This window comes from Eucyclogobius newberryi, unplaced genomic scaffold, assembly GCF_026437365.1.
Source record: "Eucyclogobius newberryi isolate DKJ021-1_F unplaced genomic scaffold, fEucNew1.0.hap1 SCAF_16, whole genome shotgun sequence".
Classification (NCBI taxonomy): domain Eukaryota; kingdom Metazoa; phylum Chordata; class Actinopteri; order Gobiiformes; family Gobiidae; genus Eucyclogobius; species Eucyclogobius newberryi.
The window spans coordinates 25,840,201-25,853,543 of NW_027315790.1; the positions used below are offsets into that span (position 1 = coordinate 25,840,201).

The 13,343-nt window shown below is 37.4% G+C and overlaps 1 protein-coding gene across 2 annotated transcripts in view; it reads left to right on the forward strand.

Annotated features, from left to right (window-relative positions):
- Positions 1–11,763, forward strand: part of ago3b (argonaute RISC catalytic component 3b) — a 30,229-nt gene extending 18,466 nt beyond the window's left edge. For both annotated transcript variants that reach the window (XM_072448126.1, XM_072448127.1), the window contains exons 12-20: positions 356–489; positions 737–921; positions 1,513–1,672; positions 1,798–1,888; positions 2,472–2,666; positions 3,446–3,580; positions 4,051–4,152; positions 4,677–4,876; positions 5,618–11,763. In XM_072448126.1, the coding sequence (XP_072304227.1) occupies positions 356–489; positions 737–921; positions 1,513–1,672; positions 1,798–1,888; positions 2,472–2,666; positions 3,446–3,580; positions 4,051–4,152; positions 4,677–4,876; positions 5,618–5,726 (1,311 nt within the window). In that variant the 3' untranslated portion in view covers positions 5,727–11,763. The remainder of the gene's footprint in view (positions 1–355; positions 490–736; positions 922–1,512; positions 1,673–1,797; positions 1,889–2,471; positions 2,667–3,445; positions 3,581–4,050; positions 4,153–4,676; positions 4,877–5,617) is intronic.
- Positions 11,764–13,343: the final 1,580 nt, after the last annotated feature.

The following is a 13,343-nucleotide window of genomic DNA, read 5'->3' on the forward strand; positions in this document are numbered from 1 at the left end:
AGGCTCCGCCGTCTATTTTTTCTAACTGAGTCCAGATGACTACAACTGAAGCTTTTTCTACTTTACTATACACAATAATCTAAATCTAATTTTGCAAATTTTCAAAACAACATTCACGAGAATATCTACATTTCAATATATTTACATATTTATATTTGCATCTACGCATTAGTACTTTGTGTCTTATCTTAAACGTGACAATTCTCTGCAAAAAGTAAATGATATTGTTCCATTTTTTAAAGAGCACTTGCATTGTCCATAATGAATGAACACAATGTTTAAATTACTGTGGTATTTGCTCGTACAGCCCGAGTTGGAGTCATTCTCAGCCGATCAGCCTACACTGTGTTTTCAGAACCGCACGGTGGCCACGCCCAGTCACGGCGTTTGGGACATGAGAGGGAAACAGTTCCACACGGGAGTCGAGATCAAGATGTGGGCTATCGCCTGCTTCGCGACGCAGCGCCAGTGCAGAGAGGAGATCCTCAAGTGAGTGCATGTATTTAGAGTAAACCGTCCAGTTAGCAATTCAGAATATTCATCACATTAAGTAGATGTCCCTAATGTCCCTAAAAAGGATTAAAACTCCACGTGTGAATGTGGGGCAGTGGTTAGTCCTTATATTTTTAATATTCCACCACATGCAATGTATGAAAAGCACTGTATAAATAAATATTCATATCAAAAGTTAAATTCAATGCAGAGTAGTGTTGATATTCCTTTTTGTTTCTGTCAGGAGTTTCACAGATCAGCTGAGGAAGATCTCTAAGGATGCTGGGATGCCAATCCAGGGCCAGCCGTGCTTCTGTAAATACGCTCAGGGCGCAGACAGCGTGGAGCCCATGTTCAGACACCTCAAAAACACTTACGCAGGACTTCAGCTCATCATTGTCATCCTGCCGGGAAAAACCCCTGTTTACGGTAAACTTTACTTTTTAACAAAGTTGTATTTTGGTCATTGTAATTGTTATCTGGACCGTACAGACTCTAAAACACATACAAAAAGACATTTTATAACAAATACAATTGTATTATTTAGTACAAATGTCAAAGAATAAACTTTATCCGATCTTCAACAATAATACACTTTATTTGTAAATATTCAATATCTCGAATGGATCACAATGTCAAATCTATTATTGAGAGAAAAAACATCCCGATTTAATGATTATTCACGACCTCTAACACATTACTATTTCTCTGTTTGTGACCAGCTTTACATTGTGACCTAAACAATCTCAATTATCAATTTAACTGAATAATCCTGACCTCCCTAATCTTTCAGTCACCATATTTCAACCTTTATTTGGTGATAATGTATTGAAAATGTCTCGATGCACATTTGACTAGTCAACTAACTGTAAAATGAATCACTGACTAGTCAAATGAAATAATTAGTATTTCACAGACCGTTTCTCAGTTTTCATCTTTCACGTGGAATAAAAGCGTTCAAATTATTTTAAAATGGACATTGCAAGTTTGTATCTCAAATCTTCTGTTTTTTTTTCACAGCCGAAGTGAAGCGAGTTGGAGACACGCTGCTGGGGATGGCCACTCAGTGCGTTCAGGTGAAAAATGTGGTAAAGACGTCGCCTCAGACTCTGTCCAACCTCTGCCTCAAAATCAACGTCAAACTGGGCGGCATCAACAACATCCTGGTCCCACACCAACGGTAAAAACGCATCATGGCTAAGTAACGTTGCAGTTTACCGTTAAAGTCCTCCATTGTTTCATTTTTCATGTGGCGGATCAGCGTTCACGGGCGTGTGGGTTTGATCGTTTCTCTTTGTGTCTCAGTCCCTCAGTTTTCCAGCAGCCAATCATCTTCCTCGGGGCAGATGTCACTCACCCTCCAGCAGGAGATGGGAAGAAGCCATCGATCGCAGCCGTAAGATGTTATTATATACTTCCATACCCGCTGTGGTTCTGAAGAACATTTTCAATTCATATTTTGCATTAGATTTTTCAAAAATTTATGAAAAAAAATGTAAAAATCCTGACAGAGGACCTCCAGCTATGTGGTAACTAATATCTATGGTGCAGTTGCTTTTGTTCCTAAAACATATTTATGACAAAACATCCAAAATGTTAAAATAACTAAGAGGTTTAGTCGGAAACCAATTTTACATAATATTATAGGTCTTGTGGTCTATAGTTATCACAGGGGCTGATGAACTTTCAAACTTTTTTTTTTGGAAAGTCTATGGTAAAAATGTATTGGAATGTTACTTCCGGACCCAAGCGGCCACTGTTGAGCTCAGTTTAATTACAATTTACATACCAAAGAGCACCAATACAATAAAAAAAAATCAGGTTTTTGACAATCAACAATTTTTCCCTCAGATATTTTTTTTTTTAAATTTATATATATTTTTATATTTTTTCTACACACAATGCTCACTCTCCAAACTATGATTTTCTTTCACTCTTCAGCGGCCCATAATTGTAGTTTCTCTGCTCCTCTGCTGCAGGTGGTGGGCAGTATGGACGCCCATCCGAGCCGGTACTGTGCCACGGTCCGAGTCCAGAGGCCGAGGCAGGAGATCATCCAGGACCTGGCCTCAATGGTCCGAGAGCTGCTCATCCAGTTTTATAAATCCACCAGATACAAACCTACGCGGATCATCTTCTACCGGGACGGAGTGTCGGAGGGACAGTTCCGACAGGTACGAAAGCGTCAGACATTTTGTTCGCCTGTATTTAAGTGTGAAGGGCTTTTTAAAAGGAGGCGCCATTTTCAGCAGTAGTCGACTAAAGTATTTCTGTGATGTACTGGTAACCATGTATCGCACCCAAACGCACTGATAAGACCACGATCACAGGCGTTCACAGATCCACAAATATCAAAGTACGTAACACTACAAATAAATGTGTATTCATGTGTAAAAAGGCAGATTAATCCAACAATTCACTTCCAAATCTCAAACTTACTCACTGCAAGCATTCTCCTTTCTGCTGTGGTCTATATAAATCATTTTAACTCTAATAAAAATGGACAAAGATCCCATCAACCGATTATCAACTAAACGACTGAAGCCTGCAGCCTTAATTGTGAGATATTTAACAAATGAAATCCTATCGTGAGCTTTATCCACGGACACAATATGACAAGAATATCAATCATGGCATATTCGTGTTGGACTATGTTATTAATGGCCCAACAATTGTAAATTACAGTGTTAACAGTCTTTGTTTGTGGAAGTTAAGCTTTTATGGCAAACATTTTACTAGAAAAGCCTGTTTTAAATGCAAATTGTTATGTAAAGTTACCGAAATATCCCTGTATCGTGTGGTACAGCCATGAGAAATATCCAAATGTTCAACCTGATCATTTATGTTGCCATTTTCACACTGCAGCACTTTGAGGGGTTCTAACAATATATATAAAACACAATCACCTTTTGTACGAGTTTTAAGTATTTGTCAAACTTACTCCCTTGCTCAGGTTCTGTACTACGAGTTGTTGGCAATCCGAGAGGCCTGCATCAGTCTGGAGAAGGATTACCAGCCCGGGATCACGTACATCGTGGTCCAGAAGCGCCATCACACTAGACTCTTCTGCGCTGACCGCAACGAGAGGGTGAGTAACGCACAGCACCAGAACTAACCTGTAATGTTTAGGTGTTTGTTCAAGCCACTAATCAGTTGATAACCAGAGGTGGATAGTACTTCTTGAGTAACTTTCTGACTCTTTACTTGAGTAATACTCCTTGAGTAATATTTTATTGAACTAAAAGTACTGGTACTCTTATATTTGGTGCCTCGTCCCTCCTTTGAGAAGCTCTACAAGTGACAAAAGTTGAGTGTTGGATATGATTTAGATTTTCTCATTTTTGTGTCTGTCCTTTGAAAATATCAGACTTTGAGTTATTTAATGTTTTGTCCTTCCAATTATATAACCTTTAAATTCTAAATCAGATGTCATGTCCAGACAGTTGCTCTTACTGCACTAATGGTTTCCCCAAATACTTTCCTGGACCACTTGAAGTAGCAGTACTTTCACTTTGAGGCTACACTCCCTCCTCATGTGTTTTGCGTTGTTTTCCTCAGGTTGGTCGAAGTGGAAACATTCCTGCTGGTACCACAGTGGACACGGACATCACTCACCCTTATGAGTTTGACTTTTACCTCTGCAGCCACGCGGGCATCCAGGTACCATGATGCATTTGTGCAGCTTTTCTTTGCAAGAAAAAACGTTGAAAAACATACTTTCTTATTGTGAACTGCTCGTGTCTGTCCTGACCAACTTTGACCACACGCTTTTACAACACTTTACAACTGTGTCCCGTGTCCATTCATTCTAATAAATGTGAGTCACAGGTGGCTCAACCAATCAAAAAACACATAGTTTCGTCCACGTCAAAACAAATATGGTTCAGGAGTAAAAAGTCAAAAATAAGTAGAAAATAAATACATTGATAAACAGCGCATATTTCTGCAGAGTCAACAAGCAAAACACTACCTCAGAATTGGAGTTTAAAGAGGTTTTATGTTTTTTTCTGAATGGAGAAGATGATGAACTCTTGTGTGTGTAACATTTGTGGCCCAAACAAACGTGAGAACCATTTCTTCTGTTCCATTTCTTCCACGGCAGGTGCAGAGTTCTTCTCGTTCCCAGCGCAGAGTCTAATTTTGGCTCTGTTTTGTGTTTTGTGTTCTGCGTCTGTGTTTTGAAGGGCACCAGTCGTCCCTCTCACTACCACGTGCTCTGGGACGATAACTGCTTCACGGCAGACGAGTTTCAGCTGCTGACGTACCAGCTGTGCCACACATACGTCCGCTGCACCCGCTCCGTGTCCATCCCGGCCCCCGCCTACTACGCCCACCTCGTGGCCTTCAGGGCGCGGTACCACCTGGTGGACAAAGAGCACGACAGGTGAGATCAGTACAAACATCTGAGAGGAGAAACATAGGGACTGTGATTAGGACAAAATCTTATACTTAAAGACATTAAAAATTTCTCCTGTTCTGTAAATGTGACTGAAAAAAAGCGTTTTTCATCACCTAATGCTTTTTTAAAATACAAATAAGGCATTTTACGTGCAAAATGGCCAAAATTGCACATATTAGTGACAGAAAAATCTGAAAATGTATTGAGTAAGTTTATATTTATTGTGTAATTTTGTTGACATATTAACATTTGACTAAACTAGATTTGACTGACAATTGTTGTAAAAATTCAGATTTCTGAAATAATTAAATTCATTATTTTTTATTAAAGTTTTAACAAATCCTTATGTATGATCTGTCAACATCAAATCAAGATTGTAACTGTATTTTCCCCTCAGAAAAATACTTTCTGAGGGGGAAAAAACTGTCCGCTGATGCAGTCAAATGAAACAATTAAGAAATCTTTAAGTTCAGATTGGACTATAGTCTTGTTTCCACATCAAATGACAAATTTTACATGTTGAGGGCAAACTGTAATAAGTCCTTAATATTACCCTCTTAATATAGTAAAGGTTTGATCAAATGAAGATGATTTTTATCTTTCTTTTTTCAAGCAAATGATAATAATTGTAGACTTATGACGAGCGACTAACGCCTTCAAAATAACAAATGCATAACAGTTTATTTAAATTACTTTTCTAACACACATTCCTCCCCCTTCTCTCAGTGCGGAGGGCAGTCACGTCTCGGGGCAGAGCAACGGCAGAGACCCCCAGGCCTTGGCCAAAGCCGTTCAGATCCACCACGACACGCTGCGGACCATGTACTTCGCCTGAGACCCCCTGAAACCAGTCCGGACCGGGTCTAACCTTCACCTCTGCCTCTGCGCTGGTGCCGTTTCGGTCCACACGGAGGCGCACAAAGGAAGCCAGAGAGGAGTATAGCCACAATATGCAACTAAACCAGCTAACTGCCTCCGAGTGAACGCCACGCATCGCGAGACCCGCGTTTCCCGCTCTCGCGTTTGACATTTTACCCGTACATTTCGAACCGCAGGCGCAGGTGGAAATGCGGGTGTCGCGATCGGCGGTGGAAGCGGGTAGCAGCCGCAGTGACTTGCGTCGCGTTGAGCCTAAAAAGACGCTGGTTTGAAACTGTAGACAGATTCACATTTATGTTTGTGCGTCGAACTGTGAGCTGTAAATGTCAGTTTGATGGTGAGAGAGTGAATGCCATGGCAGCACCTGTTAAAACGAGAAACTCCCATCGACTGTTACTAGAAACCGGACTGAGGGTGTATCCACATGCAACGCTAGATGGCTTGAATGTGGCATGTGGTGGTGATTTGTATTCGATTTTATCCTTTTACCCTGACCAAATGTGTATTTTTAAACGTTTGCCATAAGAGAATATTTGGGCTTTTCACGTCTAAAACAAACTTAATTGCGCCGAAGTCGGAGCTAAAAAGTACGGTGCTAAACCAGGACAAAATTTGCTCTAAATTGGGTCTAAATGGTTTGAACTGGCTTTGAGAAAAGGTTAAAACTAATTGAGACCAAACCAGTCCAAAACCAAATCTAAAATGGGAGAGAGACTAGTTTTGAACAAGAATTAAAGCTAGTCAAGACCAAACTAGTCCAAAACCGGTTATAAATGTGGTCTTTTCCAAGACTAAAAAAGGTCTAAATCATTCAAAAGACCCAAAACTACCAAGAGAACCACACCTATTCTGTAAATCATGAATTAGTTGTTGAATATAAGCTTAAGAATGTTTGTTTAACAAAAATGGCAGTTTCTTCTTTTAGTACACAATGAAGCTATCAAAATGCTAATGTGTCCAAATGTGTTCAGCACTTTTGACATCATTTCAATCCCGATCCTTACTCCGTCCAGTTTTTATTAATTGATCTATGGGAGCTTCTAGAACGCAGCATTGCCCTTTAACTAATTCCTGTATTTTTAATCGTGGCCGGTCATTTTTTTTGCCTCTTTTTAAAGAGCCAATGGCAACGTGAAGGGCCACAGTTCAGTTTAAGGCCTAAAATTGCACAAGATTATGAAATATTTGAACCAAAACATTCAGCCATTTCATTTTACTTGATGTGCGAATAATTTGATGCCATTGGCTGTTGTTGTTGTTATTATTATTATTATATTATATTATATTATAGTCTATCTTGGTACAAAGTTATACCAATCGTGTGTATATTTTACTACTCTTGCTATTTATTTCTTTTAAAGTCGTTTTCAGCAATACATCATAGTCGACACGGTTTTTAGACATTTTTTGCCATTTTTTTTGACCAATTAAGTTATGAAGATCCCTTTTGTGCAATAAAAGGTTTAAGACTTAAGGAAACGGAACTGGAAATGGTAGAGAGCTGGTTATTTACTCTGAAAACGGTTTGTTGTAAGTGAGATTTTGGCAAGTGACGACGAGCGAAAGAGCGCGGGGTTTGTGCAGTATTGGAGATGTATTTGGAGAAATCACAAAAAGTGCCTGAAAAGTTGGTGGAAAGTTTGTTTTGTTTTGAAGGCGTGGACGACGGTTTGGTGCCTCTTGCGATGAAAATAGTTGTTTGTTTATGACGTCAAATCATGTTTAATAAAACGCGACCAGACACTATACTTTGGACTATAGGTTTTACACATGGAGAGATATAATATATGAATAAATGATACAGAAATGCACGGGATTCTCGTCCACTTTAATTATTCTAAACGTTTATGTCAGAGTTTAGATGCTCGGGGGGGCGCAACAGACATTTTGTATATTTATAATTGGCTGATTTTTAAGTTTGAAAACACTTTTTTAATGGAATAAATCAAATGGTGTGTTACAAAGTGGATATTTACGAGCATTTATTTAGGCGTTCTGTTGCTTTTTATCAATTTAAAGGAGTCTTTAAATACAACTTTGAGAGGATAAATTTGAAGGGAAAAGCTTTTAAAAAGTTAATCTTGCATTATGAGTCTGTTCTTCAGCTATAAAACATAGGATTCAGCAGCACTCTGTAGAACATTTTGGCACTTTGGAAGAAAGAAAACATAACGGGGCACTTGTTTCTTTTCACCAAGGCATTTTAGATCAATATTATTATGATTTAAAATGTCCAAAATATAAATTAAAGACTTACTGGCTGTCCCAGATTATAACTTTACAGCGGACAAAAGCACAAGATGTGTTCTTTCATTTAACCTCAGAGTTTATTCACGAGCACTTTATCCCGGCCTGTAAAAACCACAAGGGCCTTTCCTTCACGGCGTTTGTAAATTCCCTCTGCGTAAAATTCAAATTATCATCAAAAGCAGTCAACTTTTGTAAAAAATGTTGTCCGTTTTTGCGCCTGGTTCTTTCTCAAAACTAATAGTACTAATGAACGGTATCTAAAAGTCCTTAAACCTCCAAAATTGACCTCTAGTTGGTTAAAATCCTATCATGGAAATATATATGAACTGAAATCTGATCTAATGTAGTTTTTAAGATTATTCTATGTATGGATATTAAACTGAACTGCCTTTGTAATTCACCTGTGCACCACTAGGCGTCACCAGAGTTTGATAAACGGCTATGTCTATTTAAAAAAACACATTATTTGAAGTATATTGTCCTAAAACTATTATTTGCTTACACGTTTGCAATAAGAAACGCACTCTACAACCTTAACGGCTCGTTGGCTCACGACTATTGCCAAATAACAAAGGCGACCCGTTTTTGAGTGTTTCAATGGCATTTTCTCTGTTATTAATGTCGAAATATGGTGCTGTCCCAGTGATGGAGGGATGAGTTTTGGGGTTTATAGGCGATGCATCTCTGGACCAAACCGAGCGTGCCTATGACAGAGAGAGTAAAGCGGGGGTTTGATCTTAAGCTGCTAAGAGAGAGTGAATATTTAATACTACTACAGAAATATTTATGAAAGCGTAAACACACACACTGCACTTACAGACGGAGAGCAGCTAAGATGGTGCTAGATTTCTCTTCTTAATATGTTCAGTGGCTTTTAAATGTGCAAATGAGACTGTTTTTGTGTTTTGAAGTGAGGTTGTTTGGCGTAGAAGACTTGCATTTTTGACCAAACTGGAACATCCAAGTTGCCTTCAAGTGGCCTTTTCAAAATCTAGTAAATAAAACTGCAAACTATAGAACCCAATTCATCACTTATAATGTTTGTCATATTAAACCTTGTGATTCTTGTTAAATTGGAGTTTTATCTTTGATCCTTGCCTTTTTAAAAGAATTACATTTTCTTTCTTCACGATTAATCTGTTGGTTAAAATGTTCGTTAAGTAACTTTTCTGGTGTAGATTGTAACTCCTGCTTGTCTCCAGAGCTTATTTAATCACCTGGAAGCTTCCACAGTATGACATTAAACTTAAAACTCTTACATTTAATCAATTACAGGTGTTTTTTAGCTCAGAACGTTGTGTTTTGTCTGTACGTACACTACAGAAAGTTACACAGAACACCTTTTTAATGAGCTCTCGGTTAAATCTACCACACGTTTGATGCCACGACGTAAAACGCAGTGCAATATTATACTTTTTAGACAGATTTAAAAGTCCAGCTTGATGATACGTTGCATCAGCTTTTCTTCTTAGTGTTCGTTTTCAAATAAACTGCATTTTGCTCTTTCTTTTGATTCTCGGCAGGGAAAAGAAATGCCACATATTGTCCAACGTGGTGCCACAAAATCACCACATACTGCGAATTTGCCTCCAGTTTTGGACATTAATGCACAACCTCACTTCAAACGCCGTCCTCATCTCTTAATATTTTCACCTCCCGAGTTTCAACACGACCAGCAAATGTACTTGAATAGTAATCGTTTGCTTCTCGAGCCTTATCGTAAACCAACCCGAATCCGATTGCCTTTCTCCCAACTCGATAAAAGACTTGTAAGTGACGGATGTATTTACACTTTGCAGACGGAGACGAAACACACACGACTTGCTTGTTTTTCACAAACCAAAATCTAATCCGAAGCTGAAATCCATGGCGTTTTTTTAAGTGGTCATATTTAAATTTTGCCGACGCGTTATTGATTTAAATATCTACATTTCCACAACTGGAGGGGGTCTTACCTGTTCGTCCGAAGACCTGTGCCTTTTCGAATGGTGCTGAAAACATTTTACAAGCGAGATAAACCGACGACACGTTCACGAAGCTATATTGATAAATTATTATTGTATTATACTGTAAGGCGTGTGTGCGTTTTCAATGTATGTTAAAAATGTGTGTGAATGTCTAATATTTTATGCCAAGAAGACAAAAAATATGCAGAGCTTTTGGAGCAGGACCAAACCGTGGCTCGTAGGAGACGATGTAGTCAAAGGGCACTCGCAAAACCCCCAAAAACAGCATTTTAACCTGATGTTTTGGGAGATTTTTGAATGGGCGACGCATCAGTGAGTTGATGTGTAATTGGATTGTGTTCGGTCAATGTTACGGAGTCAGTTTGTGAAATGTATGCTTTGATTTTTAATTTCACTTCAATTTTACTACACATTATTTTCATTGAGATGAAAACGGCAACAGATTTGACTCTTAAAGGTGCACTGTGTAACTTTTCTGATGAGGGAGCCGCTTGGCATGTTCCATAGTGTGGCATTAAACCGATCAATCTGGCATTTACTCAATTATAAGTGTGTTCTGCTGAAAAAAGGCATTCTTGCTCCTGGTCTCCGCAGATCTGACCTGTAACTCGGTCTGGTGCGGTCACCTGCTTGTCTCCATGGAGATGAGTGTTTTAGGCACAACAATCTCAGTGGTGACGAGAAGGTGGCGGTTCTCCACAAGAGGTTTTGGTAACGCTTTGAAATAAGGCTCCTTTGTAAGCGTTAATAAGGCGTTAATAAGCACTAGTTATTAGTTTATAAGCACTTAAAATCTTTTATCACTTGGTTATTGTAAACATTCAGTAAGCATCGTCTTAATGCTTTTAGAATAGTTTTGGTACAGGGTTTATTAACACATGTCTGTTGTTATTGGCTTATTAACATAAGGGGAGGTATTATAAACGAGCTAAAAACGCTAGTAAATGACTTTAGTGCTTATAAACGAATAACTAGTGCTTATTAATGCCTTTATAAATGGTTTACTATGAACCTTTTTAAAGCGTTACCAGTTTCATAGTGCACCTTTATTTTCCATTAAATGTATGTTAATTGCAACATATAAAATGTAACTTTAAATCTAAAATAATTGGATTGAAACCAGTCCAAATCGATAAATAGTCCACCAAAAATAAAGAAAAAAACAAAGCTTCATAAAACAAGTGAACTACTACTAATATAATTTCTTACATTTATTAATCATCAAATGGTAATAGTGTTTGAAAATCTAAAACACAAAATGAAGCTGAACAAGCCTCAAACACTCCTTCAAAAACCTCCAAATATCGTGTTTAAAAATGGGGGATAAACACTCGAGACATTTTTAGTTAAAGCTTAGCGTAAAAGTTGATGTAGCATTATTTATTTTCCTCCATTTTACTGCCGCAGTTTGTCTTTCTATTCAAAACAAAATCACTGTTGCTTTTATTTTCTTGTTCAAATGTGAAATGTTGCAGTCGTTTACAGCCAGTTTCGGGACATTGGTCTTGAGTGAAATACAGTTTGCGAGTGCTCAAACATAAGGGACAGACTCTTTTACCTCTCTGTAGTCGGCTGCATATCAACAATAAAATGTTATTTTCATGGTTTTATTACTAATGATTGTTGCTTGTGTTAATTTTGCTTCGTGTCACTTTTAGAAGTAAACGGTTTGTTGAGACCTTTGTCTTAAACTCGTCTGAACCTGCTCCGGTGTCGAGCCTTTATTTGGCTGTTGTTATATTTAATTTTTGATTAAAATACTTCTATGTATAAAAACACGGTGGTTGTGTCATTTTTAATGAATTCTAGACTACTAAATACTTTATGTAGTGGCGTAACGTGTCCCTGTTTGTTCTGCAACATCTTTTACATCAAGATAAATGATAATATTGAAACTACTTATGCCATTGACATTGTGAACATAAAGTAGGACAAACCATTTTTTTATTTTACAATATTGATAAAGAAACATGAGCTGCAACAAATAAAAGTCCAAAGAAACAATTTAGAAGTGACTTATTTAAACCGCTACAGCACACATCTCATACTTCAATAAATAAACACTAATTTCTTCACATAGTGCAAAGAAAAGACACACAAAACATTTAATGATTTAACGTGCGGAAAGTGTTTTATTTTTCCTTTATTGCAGTATAGAATAACTCTTCTGGTCATTTTATGTGAGGAAAACACTTCTTATATTTCAGTAATTTTCTTCTTGTTTAATCTTACTTTAAGATGAAGTATTTATATATATTATAAGTGAAGCACTTAAACACTCATTATCTAGTGTGAGACTCCAAAAATACTGTACCAAATATCAACCTGGCCCTGCTCCTTGTGGTGATTGCAACTATTGAGACAAAACTATTACAATTGTGTTAATTTAACTTAATGTATAATTTAATGTTTTATTTTCAAATTGGTTGCAGTAAAATGTGGACTTGTATCATCAGTAGCTCATAAACGCACCAGTACATACAGTATAATCACTATCCTCTTCTGCATGCCTCAGTATATAACACATGAACGTTGTAGGGGTGAGACATAGACAATATTATGTCAGTCCAACAGAAATGTGTTAAAACATGTCTTTAAATTGAGGTTTAATGTTCAAAGATTAAATATCTGCAAAGTGATTCACAAATGTACAAAACTATCACCTTTTTCATCAGCCCTTTTCGTAGCTTTTTCCAGATGCAAATGTTGCTTCTTGTCTTCAAAACAACATTCACAATATTATCTACATTTTGATACAAAATGTTGCCCCTCTCTGTGATAAAGTCAAGAAAACACTGGGAAAGTGGCAGTAAATTAAGGTTCCAATCCCAATCCTCCTACATTAGGTTTGATTCCAGCTCCATCACTAACACTGGTGTATGTAATGTTAAAACTAAAGCATTAAACTAAAAAATCAGTTACTAATTGATACTAAAATCTGCATCGAAACTAGATCAATCCTTTTAAGAAATATAGATACAAAACTCTCAAAGTTTGACATGTTCCTGAACAGTTTTGTAATTATCTTGAGCTTTATCAGAACCAGTACAAGAACACATAACATCTATCAAAGTGGTAACGAAATTGGTATCAAGCTCATTCGACCGAGGAAAGCTGTTGCACATCAAATCCTGCTATTACGGTAATCGTAAAAAGCACGGCAGTGGTTTTCCAGTTGAATTACAGTAAATGAAACATGGAGAGTGAAATCCAAGTTTGAAAAATAAAGTACATATTCAAGTAATGTTTTATTATTTATAATAGTGTAATAAAAAATAAAAGTTGCCAAATTGACATATACTGTATGGGCATTATTAAAAATGTGTGACTATTCGTTCGCATCATGTATTTTAATT